Consider the following 27,983-nt stretch of genomic DNA (forward strand, 5'->3'; position numbering starts at 1 on the left):
GCGTGCTCCCACGGCCCCACGGCCGCCCCTCGGCCCCAGGCGGGGGGGGGGTCGGGCCGCGCCGGGCTGAGCCCCCCCCCCGCCCGCCGGGCGGAGCCGCGCGGGGCCGGGCCGGGCCGGGCTGCGGGGGCGCTGCCGAGCCGCGCCGGGCGGGGCCGAGGTGTGCAGGGCCGTGCACGGCTGTGCCGTGCCGTGCCGAGCCGGGCCCGCCATGGCCATCGCGCACATCGCCACCGAGTACGTCTTCTCCGACTTCTTGCTGAAGGAGCCGCCCGAGACGCGCTACAAGGGGCTGCGGCTGGAGCTGGCGCTGGACAAGATCGTCACCTGCATCGCCGTGGGGCTGCCGCTGCTCCTCATCTCCCTCGCCTTCGCCCAGGAGGTTTCCATCGGTAACCGGCCTCCCCGACGGGCCCCCCGCGGCCGACAAAGGGCTCGGCGGGGCGGCGGGCGGTGCCGAGCCCCGGGGCCGGGGCCGCGGCCGCGGCGGGGGCGGGGTGGCGGCGCTCCGCGGGGCTCAGCCGGCAGCGGAGGAGCAGGGAGCCGGGCAGAAGGCACCCCTGGGCCGCGGGGGGGGGCGGGGGGAGGCAGCTCCCGTGGCGAGCATCCCTAGCAGCGGGCGGTGCCTCCCCGCAGCCTTACCCAGGTACGCCGGGCATCCCGGGCGGCGGCCTTTCCCGCTCTTCCCCATGCCCTCCTCCTTGGGGATTCCGCGTTCTGGCATCCTCTCACAGCTGCTGGGCGGCAGCCCCCCGCGGGGGGTCCCGCTGCCCTCGGCAGCTGTCGGGGGGAGCTGCCACTGCTGGGGGGAGCTGCCAAGGGAGGGGGTCCCGGAGCGCTGCGCTGGGCCGCGGGTGGCGCGCCTGGGGCTGGGGCTGCGCCACCGGCTCCGGGGACGAGGACGGGGGGGCGGGGGGCTTCCCCCGACTCTGCTGCGCTCTGCCGGCTGCTCAGTTCAGCTTCTGCTGTGAAGCTGTGCCTTACGGGAGAAAGGCCGAGGTTCTTTGTTACTTTGCCATCTGTTTCCCCCCCCCCCCCCCCCCCCCCCCCCCCCCCTCCAAGTTCCAGAAGTGCTTGTCTGGCAGCCTCCTAGCCAGAGCTTTTCAGAGTCTGAAATGGGGAGGAGACTGTTAAATCCAAATGACAAGGACTTGTAACTTGGGGGGTCGCTTATAAAAGCTATTTGCTTGTAAGAATTGCTCTGCGTTTAAATAGCACTATATGAATAAAGATTTTAAAGGTGAATAAGCAGTACTGGCCATTTTGAGACAGGGGTGAATCATAGGTCTTCTGCCCTCTCAGAAATACTTTGATTTACTGCGTGTACCTGTTTGTTGCCGTTCAGCATTGTATACCTGAGGTACATCATCTATAGGTTTGAGTCAAGTGAATGCCGAGAGAGTGGAAGATGGAATGAGACTGTGCATTGGTGGTGAATCTGTTCAAATCCCTCATGAATAGCATTAATCAGATACTGGGCTGCTTAAGAGATAAGATGCCCCAGATGTAAACACTATTTACATCTAGCTACATACCTATTGCAATAGATGCGGTTTCAACCCAAAGTGCTGTGGCCTGCAATAACTGTGGAGTGGAGCTAAGGACAACCAGGCCGGGAATACCAAGGCCAGATCTGAGCCCCGTAGCAGCTCTGGTCAATCAGAGATGGGATGGATACAACAGTTACTTCTGTAGTCTAACCGGCTGCTTTTAGGTTTAGATCTGCTACTGATAGGTGCACATTTCATCTTAAAGCAACGAAAAGGAGGGCTTGCATTTCCATATACTAGCTCGTGTATGGGCCCCTTAATTCTTCTACCTTCTGCTTCTCTAAGACCATTGGATCCAGTTTGAAACAGTGCCTGCATGTCAAGGTCTCTTTCATGAGTTCTACAGAAGTATTTCTTTCCTTTTCCTTCCTTATGTACACCTCCAACATGCAGTTGAATTGCAGAGTTTGGTAAAGTCTGCCTTTCTTTTGGAAGACTTAAGTTCTCATCTTCGCTAATCAAACATTTGGGCCTCAGTACACGCTATATATAACATATTTCAATATTAAACTAATTCAGATTAAAACTGTGACTGCAGTAGATTCATAAAGGAAATATTAAAATGCACGCTATGTCTTGCATGTGCTTTATTTTGCTTATAATCCTGAGAACCTGTTAGCAGAAAGCATGGGGTTTAAAGCTGAGCACCTCTGAAAAATAAATACAAAAGTAAGTATGAGGAATAGGTCACGCCCCCAGCATAAGTGAAACTGCACCACATGGTTTCCATACAGAAAGTGATACTGTATCAGCTGCGCTGCTCTTACAGCTGTTGCTTCTTTCCCGCATGGTCCTTGCGGCTCAGCAGGCTGGCTGCCTACGGGAGATGCTTCCTTTGAGACTTTTTTGGGGAGAGAGAGGCTCTGGGGGACTGGATATGCCTGCTTCTGCAAGCACTAGTGTTCAGCCAGCGATAACGTAGAAAGCAAGGATTGGTTTCAAATGCTTCCTGATGTAATTGTGCTTTGAAAAAGCTCAGGAGTGCTAAACTGAGAGAAAATGGTAGGGTGCATTTTAGGTCTGAAGGAAGGCAACTCAGAATCAGAAGGGATTGTGAAAGTGGTGTGTGAGTGCATGAAAATACCTCTGCCTCTGGGTACAAAAATTAAACATCCTTTCCAAAAATGAATGCTCTGCTCCTATTTCTGTTGGGATAATTGCATTCTTCCCACCTAAAATTCTCTTGGCACATCAAGCTGTCACCTTCCCTTCCCGCTCTGCTTTCCTGTATCGTTGCAGTGCAGTGTCAGGTAACTGCAATTTTCCTCCTACATGTGGTTGCTGTTACTTCTGCAAAATACTTAAAATATTTATGAAGGCTGCAGAGGTTTTCTGAAGCTGCTGGGTAACTTCTCGTTTTGATAGATGTTTCAGGGAACAAATGAGATTCCAGGTGAGTATCGCAGAGGATTTCTTTGCCAGAGGCATGGAAAACCCAGCTGCCACCCAGCTCAGTCAGTGAGCACTACCAAAACTCCTGGAGGCAGTGCCTGCACTGCACTTCAGCATCCTTCAGGGGCAGGAGGAGAACTGTTCTAAGTTTATTCTTGGTTATATTTTAGAAACCCATGATCAAGCTGCAGGTCTGTGATGATTTTAAGCTGGTTCTGGTTGTGCTTAGCTGTGATTGAGCTGTTCTTAACCAGTCCTGGGAGACTTTGCTGCTTGAAATCCTGCACCTCTTTGCAGCTAGACCTTGTTTTATACAATTTTATGTATTTTTATACTGGGATCTTGAAAATGGAAATAACGATATGATTGTGAGGATTATGTTGTGTATGCTTATACTTCTTATGGCCCAATACCATTTCCTTATGTTATTTGGCAGTTCTTAGGGTAAATACACTATAGGTGATCAGGTAGTATGGTAATAAACCCCATAAAAATATAGCTAAATCACCCATTCCTCTTATAAGGGGGGGGGGGGGGGGGAGGGAAGATAAGGGCACCCTCAGCAATGTATGCGCCACAAATTATGAGGATTTTATCTGTGTCATTTTTTCTGTGACCATGTATTTAATAAGAATAGCTTTGAGCCAGGATTGAGATTCCATTTTTTAAACTCTATGTGTGTGTATATTATGAGATACGCTTTCTTACTGTAAACAATGTAGCTGAAATAAATATATTTATTACCAAGGCACTGCTTGTAGCAGGATACTGCAGCCCTAAGTGGGTACAGCCAGTTGAGCAGAAAGGAAATCAAAACAAGCTGCTTAATTTTGGCAGAGGCTTGTTTCCGAGTTCTGGGGAAAATATCAGTGGCTGGCTTGGGTTGCAGCCAAAAGAAAAGCAGATGTGAGAGTTGTCCATTTGATATCAACTATTTGTGTCTTTTCCCTTATGAAGGCAATTGGGAATTTCTCGTACATGCTGAAGCCCAGTGGCTGCTTGTCACCAAATGATGTCGTTGGACCTTCTGTATACAGCAGCTTTGGGGCACTGCTGTGCAGCGGGCAGCGTGGGCTGGCTGCGTTCACTGCGGCTTCGCTTCAGTGGTGATGGCTGGGAAGGGAGACAGGGAGGGAGAGAGCTGGGAAGGGGAGAAGAAGGGAATCTCATGGTGGCCACCAGCACTCCTTACTGCATGTTCAGTTTGGGTGTTGGTTGTGCATGGCTCATACGTTGCTGGTATTAATTAATCCTCTTGGCTTAGCATCTCTGTTTGTTTTAGAATATAAGAAAACACTCTGGAAACCTTCCCAGGACACAGAAACCATCATGTGTTGAGTAAAGACACCTAAGAAGCTTGGGTATAATAAGCATGAAGGCCTGGCTAGCGCTACTGGCCTATCAGTTGTGGCAGAATGCTGGGTTGGGAAGTGCCTGGCTATGGACCAACCCACAGCATCTGTATGAATCCATCAAAATGAACATTTGCTGCGCTAACGAAGTCTCATTTCCTACTGATGCTCTCTGATGCATCTTATGCTGGAGGGTGTGCAAACATGGCAAAGCAGAGCCTTGTGCTGTGCTCTACACACCGCAGGGTTTATGTCCCCATTGACCACTCTGGGCTTTCCCAGTGGTGACAATCCTTGCTTGCCCTGCTCAATTTCCACCTAATTTCTGGAAAGTTTTTTTTCCCCAGTTTGTTTGCTTTAGCTGCCATCCCCGCAGTTGGCTGCCTGTGGGATTTGAGGTGCTTTGGCCAGCAGAAAACACAGGAAGAAGGGTGTTAGCTGGGTGCCACATCCCAACAGCTCCTGTGGATGCCATGGGGGCAGCAGTGCCCACCATCTGCAGCATCCCTTATTGCATGCCCGGCTGAGCCTGTGTCCCTCTGTACATGTTAATCACGTTTCTTAAACAAGTCATGAGAATCTAATGGATAAAAAAGAGAAAACAGCACTATTGTGAGACTATATCACAACAAATATATAGAAAAAAAATAGGCTTAACTCTTGAATTAGGCTCCTTTCCTCTCCCTCTGCCCCCTCTCTGGCCCTCCCTGCTGATGTTCCTCTCCCTTCACATTCACAAGTTGCTGGGGAGGCTTTTGGGAAATAATCTTGTGACTTCCGTTGGAGCTGGGGGCTAATGTTAAGTTGGGTGTAACTAGGCCAAAGACTATTACTATGGCAGCTGCTGGCAGAGAGCCTGAAAAACATCTCCAAGTGCTGCTGAAGCAGGCTGTGTGCTAATAGTTGGCATTTGCACACCTTGCATTTAGTTCTGCAGGATGCTCTGAAACCCAAGGCATTAATGACAGGACTGAGTCAACGAATGTGTGAGTGGCATCAGTCTGGAGCAGCCAGACAGACTGTGAGCTCCAGAGCATCTTTCATTGGAGGTGCAGACCCCCGAGAACAGCAGCATACACTGTGCTGCTTTTTGGCATATGAGGAGCACTCAGTAAAGAGCAGAAGCTACAATCATCAGGAGCAGGCCTGCCTGGGGAGCCAGGACAAACTTGTAAAGGCATTTACTTTAATATAGAGTAAATTGTCTTTGGGTGAACATCTTCAGCTGTTGGGGAGGAGATATTTTTTTTCTGTTTAACTTCTACAGAGCCAGGTTTACATTTCCTCCAGAAATGATGGTGAGCTGCTTTCGGTGCCAGAATTAATTTTAAAAGCATCATGGCCCTCTGGTGTTGCCTGAGATTTGGGGTGCCACCAATGTTGGCAGTGGAGCCAGATGGTCAGCGCCACTGTTTTGAGATGCTTCTCCTTCAGATGAAGGGAAACTTTTTGAAAGAGAAGCTTTTCTGGTTTTTGTTTTTTTGAAATCTCCCTGATGGGAATTTCATTCACAAGGTTTTTTTCCTATAAATCAAAAAACCTGTTGCTCCAAAGACAATGCTTGATAAACACCCAGCTCTTTTCCCACTACATGATTTTGAGACTGCTCTGAGGGATAACAGGCAGCTCCATGGAATGAAAGATCCTTGCTGGCTCCTCTGACCCACTCAAACACTGCATCACCTGAGCTTTACGTTCTGCTACTATTTCATTTCCAAAGTAAACCTCAGGGAACAGCTGCTTCTCTCCAGGGCACCCATTTGTGTCTCTCCATACTTCCTTCTTAAACATAGTGTCTATTCTGTTTCACCCAACCTGCCACTTCGGTCTGTGAGAAGCATCTATAAATCTAATAAAATTATTCCTGCTGGTGCACTCTTAATGTATGCGTGTACACCCACACATACAGTTGCTTCTTCTTTGGCCTGCATTGGGACATCTTTTTTCATATTTTAAAATCTTTTTTGATGTTAGGGTGAAGGATGTGTGTTGGATGGTGCCTGGCAGTCTGTACATTGCATACTTGTGCCTTGATTTTCTTGTTTGTGGGTTTTTCCTTAGTGGCTGCTAAAGTGCATAATTCTTTCTAGATAAATCAGGTGTTTGGGTATTGTGGCTAGTCCATTTTGCCATGTGGAAAATTATAGTAGTAATGAATGGCTAGGTTTTCATCCAAGCTTATGTAAATCTTTTTCCAGTGATTGCAGTGTATTAGAAACCAAATAATTGCTTACTGAAGGTTTAATCCTGTCAACCACAACCACCTACCTGATCCTGGTTTAGGAAAAATAGTTCAGCATATGATTAACATTGATTCTTGGAAGTACGCTCTATTAGTTGTAGTTTCTTAATTAGATGTTTAAGTCAGACGAGGGTTGATGAGCCACTCAGGAGGAAACCAGTCCAGCTTGCTGGCTTTGCACTCTGGTGAGGGATGCAGCCAGAGGGTGCTCAGCCCTTTGCTCGTCCTGCCTTGCACCCCAGAAAAGCAGTTGGATACTGAACAATGGAGGCTCCTTCAGATCTGAGATTTTCCTTAGGAATTCTGAGAGCTTCTTTTTGTAGGTAAGTTTCTTTTTTTGGGAAGCATCTGCAGGGCCAGTAAGGTGGGAATCACAGAAGTGCTTTGCATCTTGCTCATTTAGCATCAACAGCAAAATTTCCACCTCCATTTGGACAAAAGGAGCTGGAGTAAGCCCACTGCTAGCATCTCAACTCTGAGAAGTTGCAGCTGGGTTTGGAACATCTTCTTTCAGGCACCTGATGAGACATCCTTCCCAAATGAGCTTGCAAGACTTAGGCAAAATGGATGAAAAGGTATTACCAGGGCACAGGACCTCCACCTGTAGGCTGCCCCGTGCTGGTTTTTACAGTGCTTTGTAGGAGCTGAAGAGGAGCCAGTTGCAAAAAGAGAAGGGTTTTCCTGGTACAGACACGGAGGAAATCGCTGGGGGCTTGTTGGCAGAGCACACATGAAGACATGCTGCAGCTGGGTGGGGTGACAGCTCGGCCTTGCTGCTCGCTGGCTGCAGTGATTCAGGCTTGTACTCTGCGCTCAGCACTTGCATGCCTGCAAGTAATTCCTGCTGCCAGCGAGCTGCTCCATCTGATAATCTCAGCATACTTGTAAAAGCCACGTTTTATCATGCACGGCTGCACACCTGTTGCTGCCTTAAGTTTCTGCAGCTCTTTTGGGTGGTCTCTTCTTAGGGCAACCACAGTAAGTGGCATTTTTATATCCTCATTTGTTTGCAAAAGTGTAAGTGAAACCCCCATCGCTCCCTTTCAAAGTTGATTTTAGTACCAGGGAATGATTACAAAGTAAGTGCGTTGCCAAGTGTAATGATAACTCAGGCAAAGACTGTTGTGGCAACTGCTTAACAAATGCAGTCATTTATTATTCCTCATCCTTCTTGCTGTGTGTTTTATCTCCCTGTTGTTGTTATGGGCTTGGCTGCTGCTTTTCTTCTTTCCCTTCTTATGAAAGCGAAGGATGGGGGATGGCTTCCTGTCACCAACCCAGGAGGCTGTTCCTTTGACAGCAGACGACTATCGGCCTTTCATAAACCAGCCCAGTGCATGCTTGTGTGCAAAGTGCATCTGTGGAAGGTGTTTGGCCCTTTGGGTGATTTCTCCTCTAATAAAAACCACAGGTCTTCCCTTCCTCCAGAACAACCCACCATAAAGTTAATTATCTGTATAGATTTATTGCTATTACTCCTTTGGAGAGGAGAAGGAAGGAAAAAATGATGGAAAATTGTGACCATTTTCAGAGGCATTTAATAGTCTGTGTTCTGTGTAGATGATCCACAAAAACATCCTGTTTAAGTCTTAACAATACTGCTGTCAGCGCAAAGTTGTAATTTGCAGTAACAAGTGTTTAGAATCAAGACTGCAGGAAGTTAATTAAAAACCAGTGCAATAACCAGGGTGTCCCCAGCTTCTGCTTGATGTCAAGGTTTACCTGCTCAGCAACTTGCTCCCAAGTCAAGTTGCTAAAGGTTTCCTTCATCCCTGCTGAAACCATGGGGACTAGAAGAGTGAGGGTCACTGCTCTGCTGCAGCCCTGGCATCACTGTAGGTGTTCTGGTATGAAGTTGTGCACGTAACTCTTTGGAGAAGGAGATTGGCTGCATTTTTCATCACTAATTTTGGAGAAGGAGGCTGGCTGCCTTTTTCCTCACCGATTTAAACACTCCATCACTTTCAGTGTTTTCCCACCCATTGACAAGAATGAACACATGGAATGTGTCTCTTCAGGCAGACGTGAATAAGACAAAGCATCTTTCTGAACATTGCAATTGCACACCCTTTGAAAGGGTCTCTTGTTTGCTGCTTCACGCCAGGCACAGTCAGCAGCAGGAGGTTCGTTAAGTGATGAGAGCAGAGCATAAATGGTCCCTATCCAGTGGAGAATAGATGCTCCAATTGCCTGCTTTTTTCTTTTCCTTTTTTTTTCTTTTCCTTTTTTTTTCTTTTTCCCCTGCAGCGTATTATTTCTTGAGCTTCTACAGCTAACGGAAATCGCAAAGCAGAAACTCCCCAAGCTTTGGGACAGTGCAAGGGTTTGTCTGGTGCCAACTTTGCTAAACCACATGAGCTCCGATCTGATAAACAGTAACTTGTTTTCCATGAAGGGAGGCTTGTGACACGTCAAACCATGTCCTTATGATACTACAGCCATAGAAATAATTGTGATTCATAAGGAAAGGCTTTTATTCATAATGCTTCTTGACTACACTACGTTGTAAAAAGGCTGTGCAAGTTACAAGGCTGCTGTTACAAAAGAAGTTCTTATTCTCTAAAGGCTAAACTAGCAAAAAGGCACAATGAATGATACAATCTTATATGAAGTATATATTCCCATAAAGCACACAGCAATGCCATTAGCACTTACTGATGAATATATTAAGAAAATAAAGCTAGCAATATTTCCCCCTGTTTGTCTTTTGATACTGGTGGTATGTTGGAGGAAGCACTGGGAGTTGCTTTTGGAAGAGGGGTGTTCATGGAAGAGCCATCTCCACTTTGTGTAATCATTTGGTGAAACAGCCATCCTCTCTCAACATTTATGAAAGTGCTGAAAATATGTGGATTTTTTTGCTTTCACTATCAAAGCTTCAGAAGCAAAATCAGAACCCCTCATCCTGTTTTACTAGCTTTATCCAAGGAACCGCTGATACTCCATTTCCAATAACCACTCTTCCTTGTTGAGATACGCTGTGGGAAGACTTAGTTGGTGACTGTATCTGGTCAGAGCAGAATTTGACCCTAAGGGTGAGGCTGGCTAGATAGCTGCTCTTCTGTCAGTTAGTGCCCTGATCTTAATTTGAAGCGCCCAAGCAGCTGGAGAGGTACTGGGAATGTGTGGGGATGATGGTGGTACACCTGTTCTTGGGCACAGCGTGTCACTGCACTGGTGAGGAGGGACCTTGTGCCCTTTGGAGGTGTCTGGGGGCCACTATTGCTCTGCCAGAAGTTGCAAGTGGAAATCCCTGTTTTCACATGTATAACTTAAACCCTTCAAAAGTCATGTGCAGTCTCAGAGGCAGAAGAAGTGGCAGCACCCTGAACCAAACTTGCCCTTGCATCACTGCAAGGACTGCCGGGCAGCAGGAATGGTGTTTGAGGTCTTGCTTCAGTAAGCGTGTAAGCTGTAGGCTGTGTGTTTGGGAAATGCAGCGGCATGATGGTAGGTGATGGTAGCCATTTCCTCGGGAAAGCAGCCTTTCCTGGTCACACGTCATATCTGCTGGTTCCCCTCTGGCCAACCTGTGTTGAACGCAAGTGAGGTAGTTCTTGGAGGGCACGTTTCCCCCTAAAACTTGAGAAAATCAGCCTGAAAGGCAGGTGCTTCTAATATGCTGTCTCAACCCTTAGGAGACATCTGAGAGTCCCTGTGGGAGTTTAACCCTTTGAGTGCAGTGGGAACTCAGTGACTTTCCTCCCTACAGGGCCGCTGTGTTTCATTCCATCACTTAACCTAATAGCTTTGGATACCATGAAATCTTGAGTGTGAGCTTTTCTTCCTAAACTTGATCTATTATTATTTTTTTTAATCTTCTGAGGATGTGATGACTTTAGCTTTGTTTTCCCAGGTGCTCAGATAAGCTGTTTTGCACCCAGCTCCTTCACCTGGCGACAAGCTGCTTACGTGGACTCCTACTGCTGGGCAGCTGTGCAACAGAGGCAACCATCCCAGAACAACTTAGAAAACATTCCCCTGTGGCTGCATAAAGTATGTACAGATCTCCTTCTCCTGGAAAAGTTGTCCCCACTTGGAAACCTGTCTTTGCCTCACTTTCCTTGCTTCTCTTCTGTGCTGTAGTCCTTGGCTTTGACTTGACTTTATTTTTAGAATGTTTTCTTTCCCTTACTTCCAAAGAAGGTAGTACTAGAAAAGGTATTTTCTGTTTTTAACTAAAGGGTCACCAGTTATCTGACACAAGAGTAATGTTAATGTTGCTGTGTGGCCCCAGAGCCGAGTGCTTTACCTGGCTTTAGCCAGAAACTATTTAAAAACCAGGATACAGGATACAACAACTGCCCTAATGCTTGTGTCAAAAGCTTGGGAAAACAGAGTAGTAAAAACATTTTGTATTTTTATTCTGTTACACTTGGCCAATTGTGCATGGAGAGGAACTCAGGGAAGATAGGCATTTTGGGAGAGATTAAATACATCCCTTGTACCAACAAGTTTAACCTCTGTCTTCAGTGTGCTCTTCTGTGCTTCCTCAGGGCTGTTCCCTTGCAAACCATGCTTTCACTGCTCCAGGTAAAGCAGTGTCATACTGAATGCACAGTAAGAGACTTATTTTAGGGGTAAAAACTGCAGTAGATACTAAGATACTTGAGCTGGCTTAAAGCAGTTAACCAGGTTTTGCAAGGAGTTACAAACTGAGTAAATGCCGTACCAATGCCTGGAGCTGACTGAGCTCACGAGGCAGCATCGCCCTGCTCGGGCAGTACTGATGCCAAAGTAAGAAATGCTGTGAGGACTCTGCAGATTTGGGGTGCTGTGTGCTGCCCTCCCCAGCCCCTTTATTACTTGCCCCAGCAAATAACCTCCCTTGCACCTGGGAGCGGAGAACCTGGTGTTAGAGGGAGCTCAGGTCAGGGACCTGCAGCACCCGTATTTCTGGGTTTTGCTGGTGTATCCTGTACCTCAGCTTTTATTATCCAGTCAGCTGGTGGTATCTCCTCTGAAAGACTATTCAGGGCTGTCTCTGATTTGTTTGCTGACTCAAATCCCTAGCTGTAAGGGTTTACTACTGCCTTCTCCAGCTAGCTCCACTCATAATCTTGACCTGACAGTCTTGCGTTTCATGAATATTAAAGCCAGACTTGTTGGTTTCTAGCAAAAACTCTTCCTTGCTCACTTGCTGTTCCACTTCAGCCAGGCCTTCTACAGAGGCCAGCTGAAGCTGCTGGGACGTCTTGCAATGCAGGCACCTTGCATGGGTGGAAACTCCACCTGCAAGCCTGGATACGTTGTTGCCCCTTTCTCTTGAAGGAATGAGTTCTTGTTACCCTATTTCTTTATGTTGAATTTTATGCCTTAGTCACCTGCTGATCGCTGCAAGTCTCCTATTTTCCAGCTGTTAACTAATAGCTTAAGTAGTCATACATTTATGATGCAACCCATGTTAACTTGCTGAATAGTGCTGTCTCAGGAATTGGTGCAGGGCCCTTCTTCCCACAGTTCCTCCATGATAAATTAAGGGTATGTGACATTTCCTTGTAAATAACCCTGCAGACTGGGTGCAAGCAGTACACCTGAAAAGCTGAATCGGATGCGGTAACAGAGGCTGGGTGCCTTAACCTCCTCAATCCATGCTTAGCCACCTACCCTTCTGAGCTGGGCACTGGGAGCAGGAGAAGCTGTTTGGAGGCCAGTGTTAATATCCTTCTACCATTTGTTCATCAACTTCCACACTTTACAAGTTTCCAGGGGAGTAGGAGCGTTACAGCTATTAACACTGACCTTTGGTTTCTGCTGTGGTGTCTGAAATGTTTGGCTGTTGTTTGCATCCAGGGCCAGCAGCTGCTGGCTGCACTGCTGGCTGGCTTGTCGTGGGGGCTGGTCACTTCAGCAGGAAAACAGGGTTTGGGTTGTCCCCCCTGACCTTGTGCTGTGAGGTACGTACAGGTGCATTGCTCTGCAGATTTTGGTTAGATAACCGTTTTTAAAACAGGCAGAGTGGAACCTTTGTGGGAGCACAGTGATGTTAATGAGAAAAGAGGGCCTTCCTAAGCCCAGGTGGGAAGAGCCTTGGCTCCACAGTGCAAGGGCAGGGATGCACACAGAGGGGTAGCAGGGATCATTAGGCCTAGTTTTTCTTAAGACAACACTTAAAACTTTTTTTCTGCTTTCTGGGCAGCAGTGCTTTTATTTGCAAAGCATCTCAGTTTCTTTCTAATACCCTGGCTCACTTAGCATCTCACTGTATTGGCATGCTGTAAGACTGTAAAAAATGCTGAAGGAGGCATTATATTACAGTTTGGGAGGGATGAGGTTGTAGGGCCCAGTTCCTGATTGAAACAGGTGGATTTCCTTATGGCACACTCTTTGTGCTCTGTCAGAAGTGCTGTCAAAGGTTTGCATCCTAGGACAGTGCTTGGTGTGGTGTACAGAGGGAGCAGGACAGTGTAGCTCTTTGGTGAAGAAGCCAACCTGCAGCAGCTTGCCCTGCTTTTGTTCTAGGCATCTAGTTGCTCTGAAGGATTATCAAAACCAGGTTGCATTACAGAAAAGCTGAGTACAAGTTTGAGTTGGAGTTTTTAGTTTTTCATTCAGTAAAATATACGTTTCAATTTTGGGCAGTCACCACAGCTTGGGCACCTTTACCTGCTGTAGTTTCTGCTCCAGGAGATCTCTCCCAACACTTGGATTTATCAGTTTGGAAACTTGTTTTGGAGTGGAGGAGCATAGTGCAACTTTCTGGGCTCCCTGACTCTAGAGTTCCGTGCATTTCTAGAGGGTGCCCAGGACCTCTTTGCTTGGAGAACAGGAGTTCTGAAATTTCCAGTGATCCTGGAATAGCTCTTCACACTGGATAACCCTTAGCCAAAAGCAAAATGAGTTCTGTACTCACAATTCAAGAAACAAACTGTCTGCAGATAGATAAATGGAAAGAAGAGACTATGGTATGTCCTGCATATATTCTTAGATTAACGCTAAGATTTCCTCTCTTCATCAGTGAAAAAGCTGACAAAATTATTCTACGGTTGAGTCCTCTGACAAGACTCATCTTCGGGTTTGTCCTTGATGAAACTTAGTCTGGTTGGGCTTCACTCTTCTGTTGTCTCTTTTCTTCTGGGGTTTTCCATTCAGGTTTAATTTCCTCAAAAGATTTCTTGAGGGAATATGTCTGAAGTGTCAGAATGGAGATACCGGTTTCTAAAGATGAGTGGTAAAGAGAGACAGACAGTGGTGATCTGCGGTGGAAGAGTCATGTATTTGCTCCCTCTATTTGCTTTCTGGCTCTGAAGACGAGTGTTCCACCTGACAACTTATTTTGATAAAACTTAGCTTGATCCTAAACTGGAATAGAAACAAGCTTTTGGCCAGTGTGAGAGGGCATTCCTTGCAGACTGGTGGAGAAGGCAATTACACTGTGAAGCTTTTTTAATCTGTAGCGCACAGAAAAACATATACGGACACATGCAGGAGAACAGTGAGTATCACCTTTACTGGCTGTTGATACCCACCAGACATGATAGCAAGCAAGCTGAGGGGCAGTTGGACATTGAGTGATGACATCTCTATAGCCCTGAAATCTAGATTGCTGGCATGGAGGTGCCTATGATCAAGAAGCTTCTGGGGATTTTAAAAATTATTTTCTAGTCTATTATTAATTGGGAAGAATCAAGGAGGAAGACAAAGGTAAGCAAAGCAGAGGTAAAGGGAGTAGATGGTTCCTCAGAGGAAGGGGGTTCATACCACTGTGAAACGCAGGCAAACAGTTCATCTGACTGACAGCAGAAAGAAGAGGTTTTCACACGTGGCACAGCCAGGAGAGTTCAGTTGTCTGGCTCAGGTCTTTGTAAAAGTGCAGGACAAGTGCCGTGGGACCCGCTCAAAGCATTGCATACAAAGAGCGGGTCTGAAGTCTTTGTATGCACAGAGTGAAGCTTATCTCATTGAAAATACTCCCTTTTTGTAGCAGAAGTAAGATTTACTGTGGACCTGTGGGTTGTTCTTTGAATTGCTTGTCTGTAAATACACAAAATAATCCCAAGGTTCTTTATTATTTTGTTAATATGATTACAGTCGTGATTGTAACCTGGTTCTCTTTATCCCCTGTTTGTATAACTTCTTAGCTGACTGAGGACTCCCCTCGTGTTTCACCTATAAAGCCCCGCCCAGAGGGATTAAGCGCTTTCAGAGCAAGGAAACCTGGATGCAGATGGATTTGTAAACCATTGTTTGAGAGCATAGTGTTAGAGTTACTTCAGTCACCTTCATCTTAACAACTGAAACCAGAGAAATACAGTTTTTAAGCTGTATCGAAACAGGAATTAAGTCACAGGTCAGGTAAAAAAGGTCATGTATGGTTTGAGATTCACTTGCAGGTCTGCAGGCAGGATAGTTTCTCAACCAGAATGATGAGTCATTTGTAGCTCAAGTTTCAGCCCTGAACACCAATGGAACATCTCCCATCTACTCAAGCAGGGATAGCGTCATATCCAGAGGGAGCTTAATACCTTTGTTTCTGGAAACATGCCATCGCTGTCATTAGCCTGTCTGGGGGCTGGTGCCTTTGCTTAGGCTCTTCCTGGTGGTAAATAGAAATTTGGAACTGAAGAAGCAGGTGCGTTACCATGATCTTACATTTTAATGAGAAAAATTTTCATCTCAAGTGAGTGAAGACACTTCAGTGCTTCTTCTTTGTTGAGTACTTATGCCAATGAATTTTCTTGAGGCTGTAATCCAGACCTGTGCAGTTTAACAGCTTTGTGCTATTGTAGTTAAAGTTACTTTTTGATCACTGTTGGGTATAGTAGAAGTCAGAATGCTTTAGTAATGCTTTAGTAATGTTTGACCGGGGGGGAAAAAGGAGAGAAGATGCAGTAGAATTAGAAAACTGTTGCTTTCTAAGTGCCACTAAAGTGGTTCTCATCTTCTGCCAGATATCTATCCAGACCTTGGCAAGTTTTCTGTAGATGACGTCCTTGAAAATGCCTTTTGGGTCACACCACGCTTGGTGGCTGTATTTTCTTCGGATGATAAAAGCATATTTGAACTGATGAAGAAGTTTTTTAAATGCCCTTTTAAATTATTTGCTGTGTGTTTACTGTATCTTAGCACAGTTGAAGCTGGAGATGTTATATCATAGAATGGTGTGGGTGGGAAAGGACTTAAAGATCATTTAGTTCCAACCCCCCTGCCATGGGCAGAGACAACTTCCACTAACCAGGTTGCTAAAAACTCCATTCAACTTGGTGTTGAACACTTCCAGGGCATCCACAACACCTCTGGGCAACCTGTGCCTACCTCATCATACTCACAGTACAGAATTTCTTCCTAATATCTAATCTAAATCTACCCTCTTGCTTAAAACATTACTCCCCATCCTATCACTACATGCCCTTGTAAGAAGTCCCTCTCCAGCTTTCCTGTAGGCCCCCTTTAGGTACTGGCAGGCTGCTATAAGGTGTTTCCAGCATCTTCTTTTCTCCAGGTTGAATAACCCCAGCTCCCTCAGCCTGGCTTCATAGGAGAGGTGCTCCAGCCCTCTGATCATCTTCGTGGGCTCCTCCTGTGGACTTGCTCCAAGAGGTCCATGTCCTTCTTACACTGGGGCTTCCAGAGCTGAACGCAGCGCTGCAAATGGGGTCTCACAAGAGCGGAGTAGAGGGGGAGAATCACCTCTCTCAATCTCCTGGCCATGCTTCTTTTGATGCAGCTCAGGATGCAGTTGGCTTTCTGGGCTGCAAGCACACATTGTCGGGTCACGCTGAGCTTCTTGCCTATCAGCCCCACCGAGTTTGTCTCGTCAAGGCTGCTCTCAACCCATTCTCTGCCCAACCTGTATTTGTGCTTGGGGTTGCCCCAACCCACATGCAAGACCTTGCACTTGGCATTGTTGTACTTCATGAGGTTCACATGAGCTGACCTCTCCAGCCTGTCAAGGTCCCAGTAGTCTGTAGAGTAGACTATATAAAGTCTGTTGAATAGTCTATAAATATCTGCATTGAATAAAATAGTCTATATAATAGACTATTTTGTGTTTTAGTCTGGTTTTTCCTTTCATCTTCAGGAGAGTGTGATGCTAATGCATCTTTAAAAGATAGTTTGGGGGATTCCAGTGTCCTATGTGCAAACCAGATTACTCAAACACTTTGTCTTTACCCATGCATGAAAGATCATGTGTTGCCTGTTGCAGGGCTTGGTGGAGTGTTGTGCCACAGGCTACCAAAAGCCAGTGTCAGATCTGGTGCTCTTTTTGTCTTTGACTGCCCTGTGGGATGTGTTACTCTCAGAGTATGGCCATGAGAGAGAGAGAGACTAGTTTTGCAGTTCCAATTTGGGTTACTTGTTGCGGAGTAGTGATGCTGAGCACACACGTCTTTAGCCTGGAGGGAGGAATCTTTCTCTGCACAGATTCCTACTCAGGCATGGCCACATCAGTGCCACATCAGTACCAGTTAACATGGGCTTTGGCGGTCTCTGGTGCTGAACTGTCAGATGCATCCTGCTCAGGTGTGATGTACTCTCAGCTTTCAGGAGGAGTAAGGGTACATAGCCTGTAATGTATACAGAGCTCACAGGTCTGTCAAGGGAAATGAACTGCAGCAGTACAGAACAAGGGACAGTTGTCTTCTTGGCTTCCTAGTGCTCTGCTTCCTCGGGAGCTTGCTGTCCCACCCAGCGTGCCATCAGACTAAGGGACAAGCAGGGCAGGTGAACCTGATTCCATCATCTTTAGCTTTCAGGAACTCACCGATAATTAGCAGAAAACTTAAAGGGGACTCTAGTTTGAGTCCCTGGTGCATGCACTACTTGTTTTGTCTGTCTCATGCTGAGTATTAATTGCACAGTACCTATAGCTAGTACCTTCCAGCAACTTGGATTAGCCTAGCTGAAGCTCTGCTACTCTGTTTTTGAGTGCCAAACTCGATGGACTTTTGCCTGTCCTTTCCTCCTTGCAGCTGGGTGGAAATGAAGACTCAGGGCATCCAGGTTGAAGCACAATGTTGTAGCCCTCCACACATTTTCACTAACAAGGTTCAGAAAGGAGCATTTTGAACCATAAGGTATTCTGTCCATTCCAATGTAACCGCTTTCAGAGGACTTTTCTTCAGTTATGCAGTCCCATACCATCTGACATCCAGCATTGTGAACTTGTTGTTGAAAAGGAACTTGATAACTAGACAGCAAAGGAAAACCTGAGTTTTACTTTTAGGCCAGTATCTTTCTTTGGTGTATCTTTGACCGTACAGTTCTTGAGGTTGGTGACACTTCCCATTTAACATAAATGCTACAAACTATCCACGACTGAAGTAGCATTTCCTCTTTGTGTGTTCGGTGCCTTAGAAGTAAATACATAAACCATAAAAGAAAAGCGTATGGCACGTGAACATCTGCTTACGAATGCCATGGAGTCCTCTTCTTAAAATGGGAAGTCATTATGTGTGACTGTTAAATGTGGTCAGATGAGCCGGGTAATCCGAGTCTGTTGCTCTGAAACCTAGGATTTGTGCCAGATGACTTTGCATTTTCACTTCTGCTTGTTGGTTCAAGGCCTTAAATTTAATGGTTCAAAACAATTAGCTATTATGTAAGCCTACTGTTAACAAATAGAACAAGCATATCTTTCATTTTTAAAAAAGCCAGAATCCGAGAAGGATGGAGTCGTTCATTAAGTGCTGTGGAAGGGCTGACAAATACAGGCTTTTGTCTCCAAACAAAAAGAGCTGGACTGATGGTCACGCTGCTGCTCTGGTTCCGAGATCATTCAGAAAAGAGCTGCATAGTGTTTTGTCATGCTGCCATAAGCTACAGCTTTGCGAGTGATGAGAGCCTGGTGTGGGGAAGCCCAGTAAACACATGACAGATGTGCCTTTGTCCCAGTGGTGTGATGCTTCTAGGTGAAGTGGCAGTGGTGAAGGAGTTGGGAGAGGAGGAGGTACAAGGGAAGATGGCAGAAGCTGTTTTTTGTAAGACAGGAGTCTGTAATGAGGCAGAGGAGGTGGTGGGGATTGGAGCAGGTCTGGGGCAGAGCAACAGGGCTGATACCAATGTACTACACAAGTGCAGAACGTGCCCACAGAGTCTTTTTCTAGGTATAAAGGAAGAGGTGGGGACTGGGACAGTGAAGGTTTGGGGCTGTGACTTCAGTGTGTCAACTAATCTTGCCTCTTGCCACATGTCTTGTAGGCCTCGGGGTAAAGAGATCTCAAGGATTAATCAAATACTGCTGGTGGCTTTTCCAGTTTGAACATCAGAAAGGGAATTCATAAATCATCTGATGCCTGTAAAATTTCCCGTGTGCAAGTAGTAAAGCCAAGTGGTATAAACCAATGTAAGAAGCTTTGGACACTCCTTACTAAATCAGACATTTCTTTGTTGTTTCTTTCGCCACCTGGCACCAATGGAAGGGTGCTAAGAGGTATGTGACACAGGAGTAAGTGAAGTCAAACAAGCTTTGCAGCAATCTTGGACAAGCTGGCATTTGCCAAGGCCTATGGAAAAGGTGTTGCAGTAGCTTAGAGGAGCTTAGATAAGGTTAAGCTGTGTTCGTAGATGGATCATTTCTGTTTCTACATAATACAGAATCCAGAGGCCTGAAAGAGCCTGGACATGAAACCATAAAGCTTTGGCTAGACCAAAGGCATCCAGGACTTAGACCTGTGACACCTGGTGGCATCGTCCACAGCGATAAATATGAAGGGCAGATTCTTGAGCTGTTGCCTTTGAGTTGGTGAGATGTCTACAAAAGCATGCCGGACATGGCAGAACTTTACAAATGAATCAGAAAGGACAAACCTGGAAAAAAGCAGGTGACCTGAGGTTATCTGCTTTGTAAAAAGAGGGGAGGGAGGCAGTAGTGAGGGCGGAGCTCTGTGCAGTTATAGGGGCTGCTGGGGATAGGAGAGGGGTCCTGCCACGGGTGCAGAAAGTATTGCTGAGAGGCGACCGCCAGTAAGGACATGATTGAAGAGCAGCACCCACACCCAAGGGCTGTCTTGGCTGCTGGCATAGGTCAGAGCTCTGGACGGACGAAATTCCTGATGGTGACTGTAGGCAATCCATTCAGTGAGTGTGGTTTAGCGGTGCAGAAAATAGTATGGATTCCGTGTGAGTACTGGGCAGATTAGCAGTCTATAGCAATTCCAGGATGTCAGAAGGAATCCCCTAGGTCCCTCCATCCTGTGAGGGCAAGCCCCTGCGGCGGAGAGGGGACAGACCACAGCTATGATAAGCAGTAAAGGGTTGATGCTTGTTCCATACTTCTGAGGAAGAGCTACCTCCAGTGGGATGTACAGTATAATTACAGTCAACTCTGCTTTGCTAACTTCACTAGGGTTTTGAAACAATCTTGGCACTGGGTTAGCCCATCCCTGCAGGGTTTCCATTTCAGTTTTAAGGGTAAGCCTCTCCTGAAGTTTTCCTTCTCAAGACTGAAGTAGCAATTTGGGCCAAGTTCAGTTACGTAGCTATTGAGCAGAAAGAGTGACATTATGAATTCATAAGAAGGGTGCAAGGAAAATCTGACCTTTGGTACAGTATCCTCAGTTTTCTGTGGCTATTTAGTGCTTTTCGTGGCTTTGTCTTCCTGTTTGTTACAAATCTCCAGCCTTACTGCTGTGTAGAGAACGTGCGCATCCAGAATGATGGTTTGTATTATGGTCTCCAGTTGCTGATGCAGTTATTTTAAGAAGTCATTTTTTATTTATGTGCTAATATATTGTATGCATTCATAGTATTAATAAAAACATAGGCTTTTGCTTTAATGGTAGGTGATATTAGAAGTAGCTTTTCCAGGTAAAATACTCAATAACATCAATTTTTTTCTTTTGTGCGGACAAAACTTTACTCTCTCTTGATTAATGCAGACATAAGTTGACATATTAGTATTAGTTCCAAATTCTAATCTTGTTAAATCTACAAATCTAAGTCGAGCTGTTCCACTTGCGCTGATTAATAACTTCAGTTCAAGTTTCCTCTCAAATTCTCTGTTGGCTTTTTCAATGAATGTGCATGTGTGCGTGGCTGTAACACTTAAGATGCCTTAAATCTGTTTCAGATTTGTTCACCACAGCTAATTTAAAACTCCTTAGGGATTGGTTTGATTTAAGTGTGATTACTAGCAAAAGTGGAATGTAATGAATTAAAGATTATCCAAATCTGCAGTACATGTTGTTAACTGCTTGCCTAACTAGGTCTTACATCATGTCTCTGTAAAGGTAATATTATCTCTGAATGTACACCTTGAATATAATGTCACAGTAGGTAGAAAATACCATCTTTCCAGCAGCTGGAGGGAATTAGAAATTAAATCTCATGGCGAAGAAGCTCTACTTGTTGGTGACTAGGAGGACAGAAAGACTTCAAGCTGTTGTACTTTATAACTGCTTCAGCCCTTTCCCTAAGCAATAGGGACTGTGTAGGGGCTGACTTCTTAGCGCTGCTTTAGCATCAGACCAATCTGATGCCTTGTGTTGGTTTCCATTTAGGAGTTATCTAAAAATATTTAAATACCCTTAATTTTTACAGCCACACTTACATCTTTCACAGTTACTGTATGTCATGCACTCTGAACAGATTTTGTGTGTTTGCAGACAGATGCAGCACTATAAAGGGTCTATTCATTAACCTCCTGACAGCTAATGGAGAGCAGGAGAGATTTTGCTGGTGGTTGGAGCATTTTAGTTGCTATTAACAGTAGTGACACATCTGGGAGGGAGAGTTATGTGACACTATCCTCTTCTTCCAGCCTCTCTGATAGCTGCTTTGGTTGCCTTTGCAATTTGTTGTTTCCCAGGTTAATGCTGCCTCTCTCGATTTCAATTCCAACAGTGCAGTTCTGAATATGCAATGAAAATATTATCAGGATCATGGTAACTTTATTCTGCCGCTCCCCACCCCCACCCCTTTTTTTTTTTTTTTATTTTTAGCAAAGCTCTAAGCAGCAGCAAGGTCACTGGAGCCGTCTGAAAAGATATTTTGCTTCCCTGCATATCCCGATAACCACAGAAGTGGGTTTTACTAAAAGCATTTAAATAAAATTATAAGGAATTTAATAGACTTTTAGGGGTGATGGCTGACTTATTTTATATAAAGGTGGAGCCTAATCAGATTTTTTTTTTCTCCCTTCAGTTCTTTCCATACATCCTTCTGCTCGTTGCTATCCTGCTGTATCTACCATGTTTGTTCTGGCGCTTCACCGCAGCACCTCACCTTTCTTCAGACCTGAAATTTATTATGGAAGAACTTGACAAAGCCTATAACAGGGCAATCAAAGCTGCTAATAGCATTCGCGGTGGGGACCCCAGGGACCCTACCGACTTGGTTCCAGCTGTTAATGAGAACTTGACACAGAGGTAAGATGTTTGGGCTTGGCTTTCTTTGGTCTTTTCCTTAAGTTCTTAAGAGATGTGAAACCTGCACTGTCTTAGAAATTCATTGCAAAGGTTTGAATGGTGACCTGGTCTTTTTAAATTTGGTTGAAAATAAAGAAGATACCTGAAATCATTATTGTGGGCACTTGGAGCTGGAACTTATAACTTTCTTTTTTCAAAGAAAACTCATGATGAGCTCTTCAGATCACTAAGTACCTAAGCTGTCATGATTTCTTCAGTTGTAGTAGGTGTGAATTAGTTTTACCCACCACAGCATAAGAAAATGGGGATGGCTGCAGTCCTCAGTTCTCAATGTTCTTGACAGTCACTTGCACGCTGTGAGCAAAGTCTGTTACTTGTCATCTCCTGTCGTTTCAGATCTAGGTATGCAAAGCTTCTGTTTAAAGAAAAAAAACCAACAAAACAATAAAAAAACCTCCTCAAACACCAAACCCCAAAAAAGCAAAACTCCCCTCTCTGATCAGATTGGTGCATGGTTCTAACCAGATCCAGTTTCTGCTTCATCCTAGGTCAGGGAACCTGTTTCTCTTTGCATGTGAGGCAGTGATTGCAAGCAATGCAATGGGGACTTAGGTCAGTTCTTTAAAATGTGGAGTTAGGGCCTGACAAGTAAGAAGCTTCCAGTGTGCTATTGTTGAACAAGTGCTTGGGAAGTCTGCTTTTCCTCATGGATTTGCTTACTATACCTGCTTCATATTGGAAAAGAACAAAAATATTTTTTCACTGTGAGAGCTATACTTTTTTTCCATTTTCCAGAGTTTCAGGTCTTTTGTCTCTTCAGTGGCTTTTCTGTATTAGTGTCAATATTCTTCCTTTATCTGCTGTTCTGTTGTTTTTCTGTTGACTTCAATAAAACTACCCTTGATTTACCCTAATAAGAGGGATTCCAATCTCGTGTCTATTTTAGAGTACTGATTTCTTTGAAATTTGGGGTAGGTGAATGCTGCAGCATCTGATCTATGTGATTTGTTGGGTTTTTTTCTCTCTCTTTCAGTTTGTGGGAAATATCTGAAAGCCACTTTAAATACCCAATTGTGGAGCAGTACCTGAAGACAAAGAAGAATTCCAAATGCTTAATAATTAAATACATTATCTGCCGTGTACTCACGCTAGTAATTATTTTCATTGCATGCCTCTACCTGAGCTACTACATTAGCCTCTCCTCTTTGAGTGATGAGTTTCTCTGCACTATCAAAACCGGGATCTTAAAAAATGACACAACTGTTCCAGAAGTGGTTCAATGCAAGCTTATTGCTGTTGGTGTCTTCAAGGTACTCAGCTATATTAACCTGATAGTCTATCTACTAGTGATGCCACTGGTAGTGTATGCAATGTTTGTTCCATGGAGGTGGAATCTGAGTATTCTCAAAGTGTATGAAATCCTGCCAACTTTCGATGTTCTGAAACTGAAGTCAAAGTGTTTTGATGACTTAAGCCTTTACCTCCTCTTTCTTGAGGAAAATGTGAGTGAACTTAAATCATTTAAATGCCTCAAAGTGCTGGAGAACATTGCAGTTTCTGAAAAGTTTGATGTCATGCAACTTTTGGTAAACCTTGGTACTATTAAGACAGATACCATAGATGGGAAGCCAGGAACAGCTGTGTTGGAGAAGCCTGAAGAAACAACTGCAGAAGAGCTGGAAAGAAATGCAACAGAGCTACAAGGTAAGGTGACCTGCTCTTTCTTTAAAAGAAAAATCAAAGAAAAAAAACCACCACAAAAAACGCTACACCCAAACCTGCCTGTATAGAGAAATGAATAAGAAATCCATTAAACCAGAAATCCATTCATACAAAAGAAAGCAGGTTTCATCTAGATGTGTATTCCATCCATGTGTATACCAAAACATTTTCATATATTCTACAAGCAAACAGACCTGCTTGGACCTTGCTCTGTTGTCTGCAGTATAACTGCTATAACTTCATGTATGTGCCAGAAGATTGTGGTGCTGCAAGTCAGCGGCACAGGCTAGACGCTGAAGTGCCTGTTAAGTTGATGGTCCTTGCTGACCTCTCTGCTAGAGCAGCAAGAGGCTTCAGCTGTCTGAACGTGAACTCCTCAAACCCACCTGCATGGTAGAAGAGCACTAGACTGGTCTACAGTAGGTTGTGCTTGAAGAAGCTCCAGTGAGAAAGCTGGTGGTTTCAGGACATTTGATTTTCAGAGATTAGCTCAAAAGAATAGTAACTGCTGCTTTTGCTTTAAGCTTTTCATTCAGGCTTTGGCAGTAGTCTTAGATGAATGTAGAAATAAGTCTGATGGTCAGAAATGCTGCTGTTGGAGGAACAGAAAATGGCAAAAGAAGGGAAGTAGGGCTGCAGCCAGCAAACATGCTCCTGTTCCTTCTTACATGGAAAGGAAGATTGACTGTAAAGTGATTTTTGCCAGAATGGTCTGAGTCGATCGGGATTGGTACAGCTGTTCTCTGAATATTCCCACCAGTTCCTAGACATCTCTGCTCAGACAGCTCTGAGCAATCGCTGTTACATGAGAGATATATATAATCTTAGATCCTGTGCTAAAAAATGTGGCATATCTTAAATGTGATTCCAATTCCCTCTTCAAGTGCAGAATTAGAGAAGATAGGCCAAGTATCCAGGGAGGGGCATAAAGGGATGGAAGAGCTTTCTTCCTATTTGATGTGAGCGTGGCCACTGTTGTAGCCATCCCCACAGAAGCAGCAGGACGCAAGTGGCTGCATCCCCTGAATGAAGTAGACCAGATTCTGTGGGCTATCACTTCACAAAGTCCTTCACTCATGGAAGTGAAGATGCTGCAAAACGTTAAGCAGCTGACCTGGGTAGGGGAGCACAATGCTGAGGGCAAGTTAAACAACTGTTTCAAAGGCAGGAAAAAACACTTACTTTCTCTTCAGAAGGCCATGCCCTGTGCTTAATAAAAAAGAAGCAGCAGCACACAGAGGGTAACTGTTCCTCTGTGCTTCGGTCAGGTAGTCCTGGTAGGCTGAGGTTTGGATGAGAAGCCAATTTATGTAAAAGGGGAACTCAGAACAAACAAGTAGAATTATTTTCAAATTTGAAGAAGCAGTTCTGGCAGCCAGCTCTAGTACAGCAGTTTGGAGTAATACTGACAGAAAATAACTTTCCTTTTAAATGTGTCCGGTTTTGAAATGACAGGTGGGTGGGTTTTGATAGGAGAATTTAAAAGCCTAAGTTGGAGGTCTCTGCTCCAGAAGCTGAGAAAGCTAATAGAAAATCTGACTCATTTTCATCTGAAAGCAGAACTTATGAGACTGTTTTCTTCTCACAAAACCACTTCAAAGACTTGTCATCCTCCGGAGCAGGACAAACTCATGCTTGAAGCTCTCGTTAAAATGCGTTGCAGAAAGAAGCTGCATTTTGTGCCCAGCTCCGGCTGGTGCAGCCCACTCCTTCTGCCGGGGTGCCGCTGCAGACCTCACCACCCACCAGCAAAGCTTCGCCTGCTTGTGGCTCATTGCCTTGTCTTCCGTCACTTGTGGCATCAGTATGTTTTAATTAGTGACGGTGTTAACAGACCAGTGGTAGGTGCTGATTCTGGACCACAAGGGCAGGAGAGGCTGCGGGGCATCCTGCCGCTGGGTGCCACATCCAGGCTGCGCGGGGACAGCTGGAGGCTGCTCGGCAGCTCCAGCCCAGTGCAGGACAGCCAGCCTGGCAGCACTGGCTTGGTGGCAGTTCCTCTTCAGACCAGAACGTGTCAAGTGGTTTGATGGCCCTTTCACTTCTAAAGGTTTACTTTCTCTTTAGTTTTGACAGACCATGATGCAGGTGGCAGCGTGAGTCTGAGAGAAGATAAAAAACTTCGCCAGAGACTTACAGATTCTTCATGCTGATGCGTCCCCACCGCAGCAGGCAGGAGCTTGGTACTGCAGGAGTGCTTCTCCTCCACCTTTGCTGCGCTCAACACAAGGTGCTGCTCTGAATGCAACTGTCTTAATTCCTCAGAGGCCAAACCGGTTTACAGACTACCTGTGTATAATAATCAGCAATCATGTACCTGAAAAAGCGTGTGGTAGACTTTCATTATTTATTAAAACAAAAACACACACAAGGAACAACAAGAACAAAAGATTTCTACCATGAGTATAAAGTGACATACATTGAATGCAATTGAAGCTGCCAGCAGCAAAGAGCTAGTGCTCTGCGGTACAGGGATGGGAAACACAACCCTGTAGGTAACAAGAAGAGATGGCCACGTTGCATTCTGAAGTGTTGCTCTGCTGAGAGTGGTCCTCTCAGTTCTGGGGTTTAAGTGAGGCCCTGGAAAAGGTGGGGGTTTTTTGGTTTTTTGGGGTTTTTTGTTTGGTTGGTTGGTTTTTTATGAGTCTGGTTAATCTGTACCAGGTGGTGGCTGGCCACTGATATTGACTGTGTCTTCACAGGAAAAACAGAGATTGCTCTGTTCAGCCTGAGATGTCTTGGTTAGCCATCTCAGCATTGATGTCTGAGATTAATTACTTGGCACTGATAGAAACGAAACTACAAACAGGCTTACTGTAAGGGGGTACTATAAATGTTAGGGATTTAGATTTTTCTATGCATTCATAAATTAATAATGTCTTAACAGGGTTTTTTTTCTACAAAATGTAATGATATGTAAGTTAAATGTTAGTTTAATTTCTATTTCTCAGTTATTTTGGTTTAGTGACTAACAAACCCACCTTGGAGTTTGGATTGAAAATCAGTGAATTTTGTAATGGTTTGTACAAGTTGTTTTGTAATGTTTGTATGTGGAATTTGTTTCAATGTGTTTGTAGTATCAATCACAATATTAGTTGTGCTGTTTTCCAAATTCCACTTGAGAAGACAGTCTTATTTGTATTACAGTAGCACCTGAGTGCCTCAGCAGAGCTAAGCACCAGATAGCCGAAGTGAGGTAGATGTAAATACAAGGAAGGTTTGTTCTACACACACACACTGTGACTTAATTTTAATTCAAGGTAAGATGCTGAACAGACAAAAGAAGGGGGAGCATTTTTAAATTGGAAAACTGTCCTGGTTTGTTATTCGACTGTTTTGGCAAAGTAGCATTCAGCTTTGATGTGATTCCCCCTACCCAGGACCTCTACCTTCAATGAACATTAAAATGTCCTTTGTCTTGAATTTTAGATACAAGGTGAGGTGGGGGGGGGTGGGGGGGTTAGCACCACAATAGCAGCGTGTCTCTTTCACAAATGTTACATGCTCACTTGTTTTTCTGTACTGTCCATGTAATTGAAATGTTTTGCCTGTCACCTCTTCCAAGTTGTCTTTATAGACAAAGTAGGACCTCTTTTATAGCTAGGTAGGACTTCCATTTTCTGGCTCATGGAAAAACAGAACAACATGCTGTTGTGTTCTCAACTGTTAGCCTTCTCCATGTGGCTGAGGATGAGGGGGAAAAGAAGTAATTGGTGTTACCATCTCTGCACAGAACTGTTTATGTGCTGCATTCAGAGAGGTAGTGCGCTTACTTGAATTTGGCAGCTGTTGTTAAACAAGTGGCTCCCAAAGTGCTGCCATGCTATACCTTGGGCTAGTATTACAAGAACTCTTCAGTTATTACATGGCTTTCAGCTAAGAAAAACCTTATTTCAAAGAAAGTTTTAAAAGCCATAGTATTATGCTACCTCAGCGTAGGACAGTAGCACAGCTGCAGTCCTAATGGCTGTTGCATTACCAGTCAGAAACAGCTTGTGTTGGATACTGGTGGTCCAGTGCTGCCGTATTTCTCCCAGCAAACCTACAGCCCCTCTGACCTTTCCTACATTGCTCTGTCTGTGCTGATGCGTTGCTGATGGTTCTTTATACGTGGTTAATGCAGATGCACTTTGTGCATTGTGTGTTTTGAACAAGGAGCTATAGTGCAATACTAAGGTTTTGTGATGTGGATGTGTTTGAGCTGTTTGATTTAAGTAGAGTTCTGTCTTGAAAACTTGAAGCTCCTGAAAGCAACATATTCGTGTTTCCTGTTGGCTATGAACCTAACTTTTTACTAATTCCCCTTTCGTATTTAAAAATATGACTTGCTGCAGTGAATCTCTCATTGTCATCTAATGTGCTCAATAAAATATGTATCAATTCTTCTTAGTTATTTAAACAAAATCAATTTTATGAA

At 44.9% G+C, this 27,983-nt stretch overlaps 1 protein-coding gene across 1 annotated transcript; it reads left to right on the forward strand.

Annotated features, from left to right (window-relative positions):
- PANX1 (pannexin 1) lies at positions 1 to 27,959 on the forward strand. The gene is made up of 5 exons (XM_037378200.1): positions 1 to 392; positions 10,393 to 10,532; positions 21,621 to 21,844; positions 22,878 to 23,548; positions 25,634 to 27,959. Exons 1-5 carry the CDS (start codon positions 212 to 214, stop codon positions 25,717 to 25,719), a joined length of 1,302 nt encoding a protein of 433 aa, XP_037234097.1. The 5' UTR covers positions 1 to 211; the 3' UTR covers positions 25,720 to 27,959.
- The last annotated feature ends 24 nt before the right edge of the window (positions 27,960 to 27,983 follow it).

The sequence above is a fragment of the Falco rusticolus genome, chromosome 2, assembly GCF_015220075.1.
Source record: "Falco rusticolus isolate bFalRus1 chromosome 2, bFalRus1.pri, whole genome shotgun sequence".
Taxonomy (NCBI): Eukaryota; Metazoa; Chordata; class Aves; order Falconiformes; family Falconidae; genus Falco; species Falco rusticolus.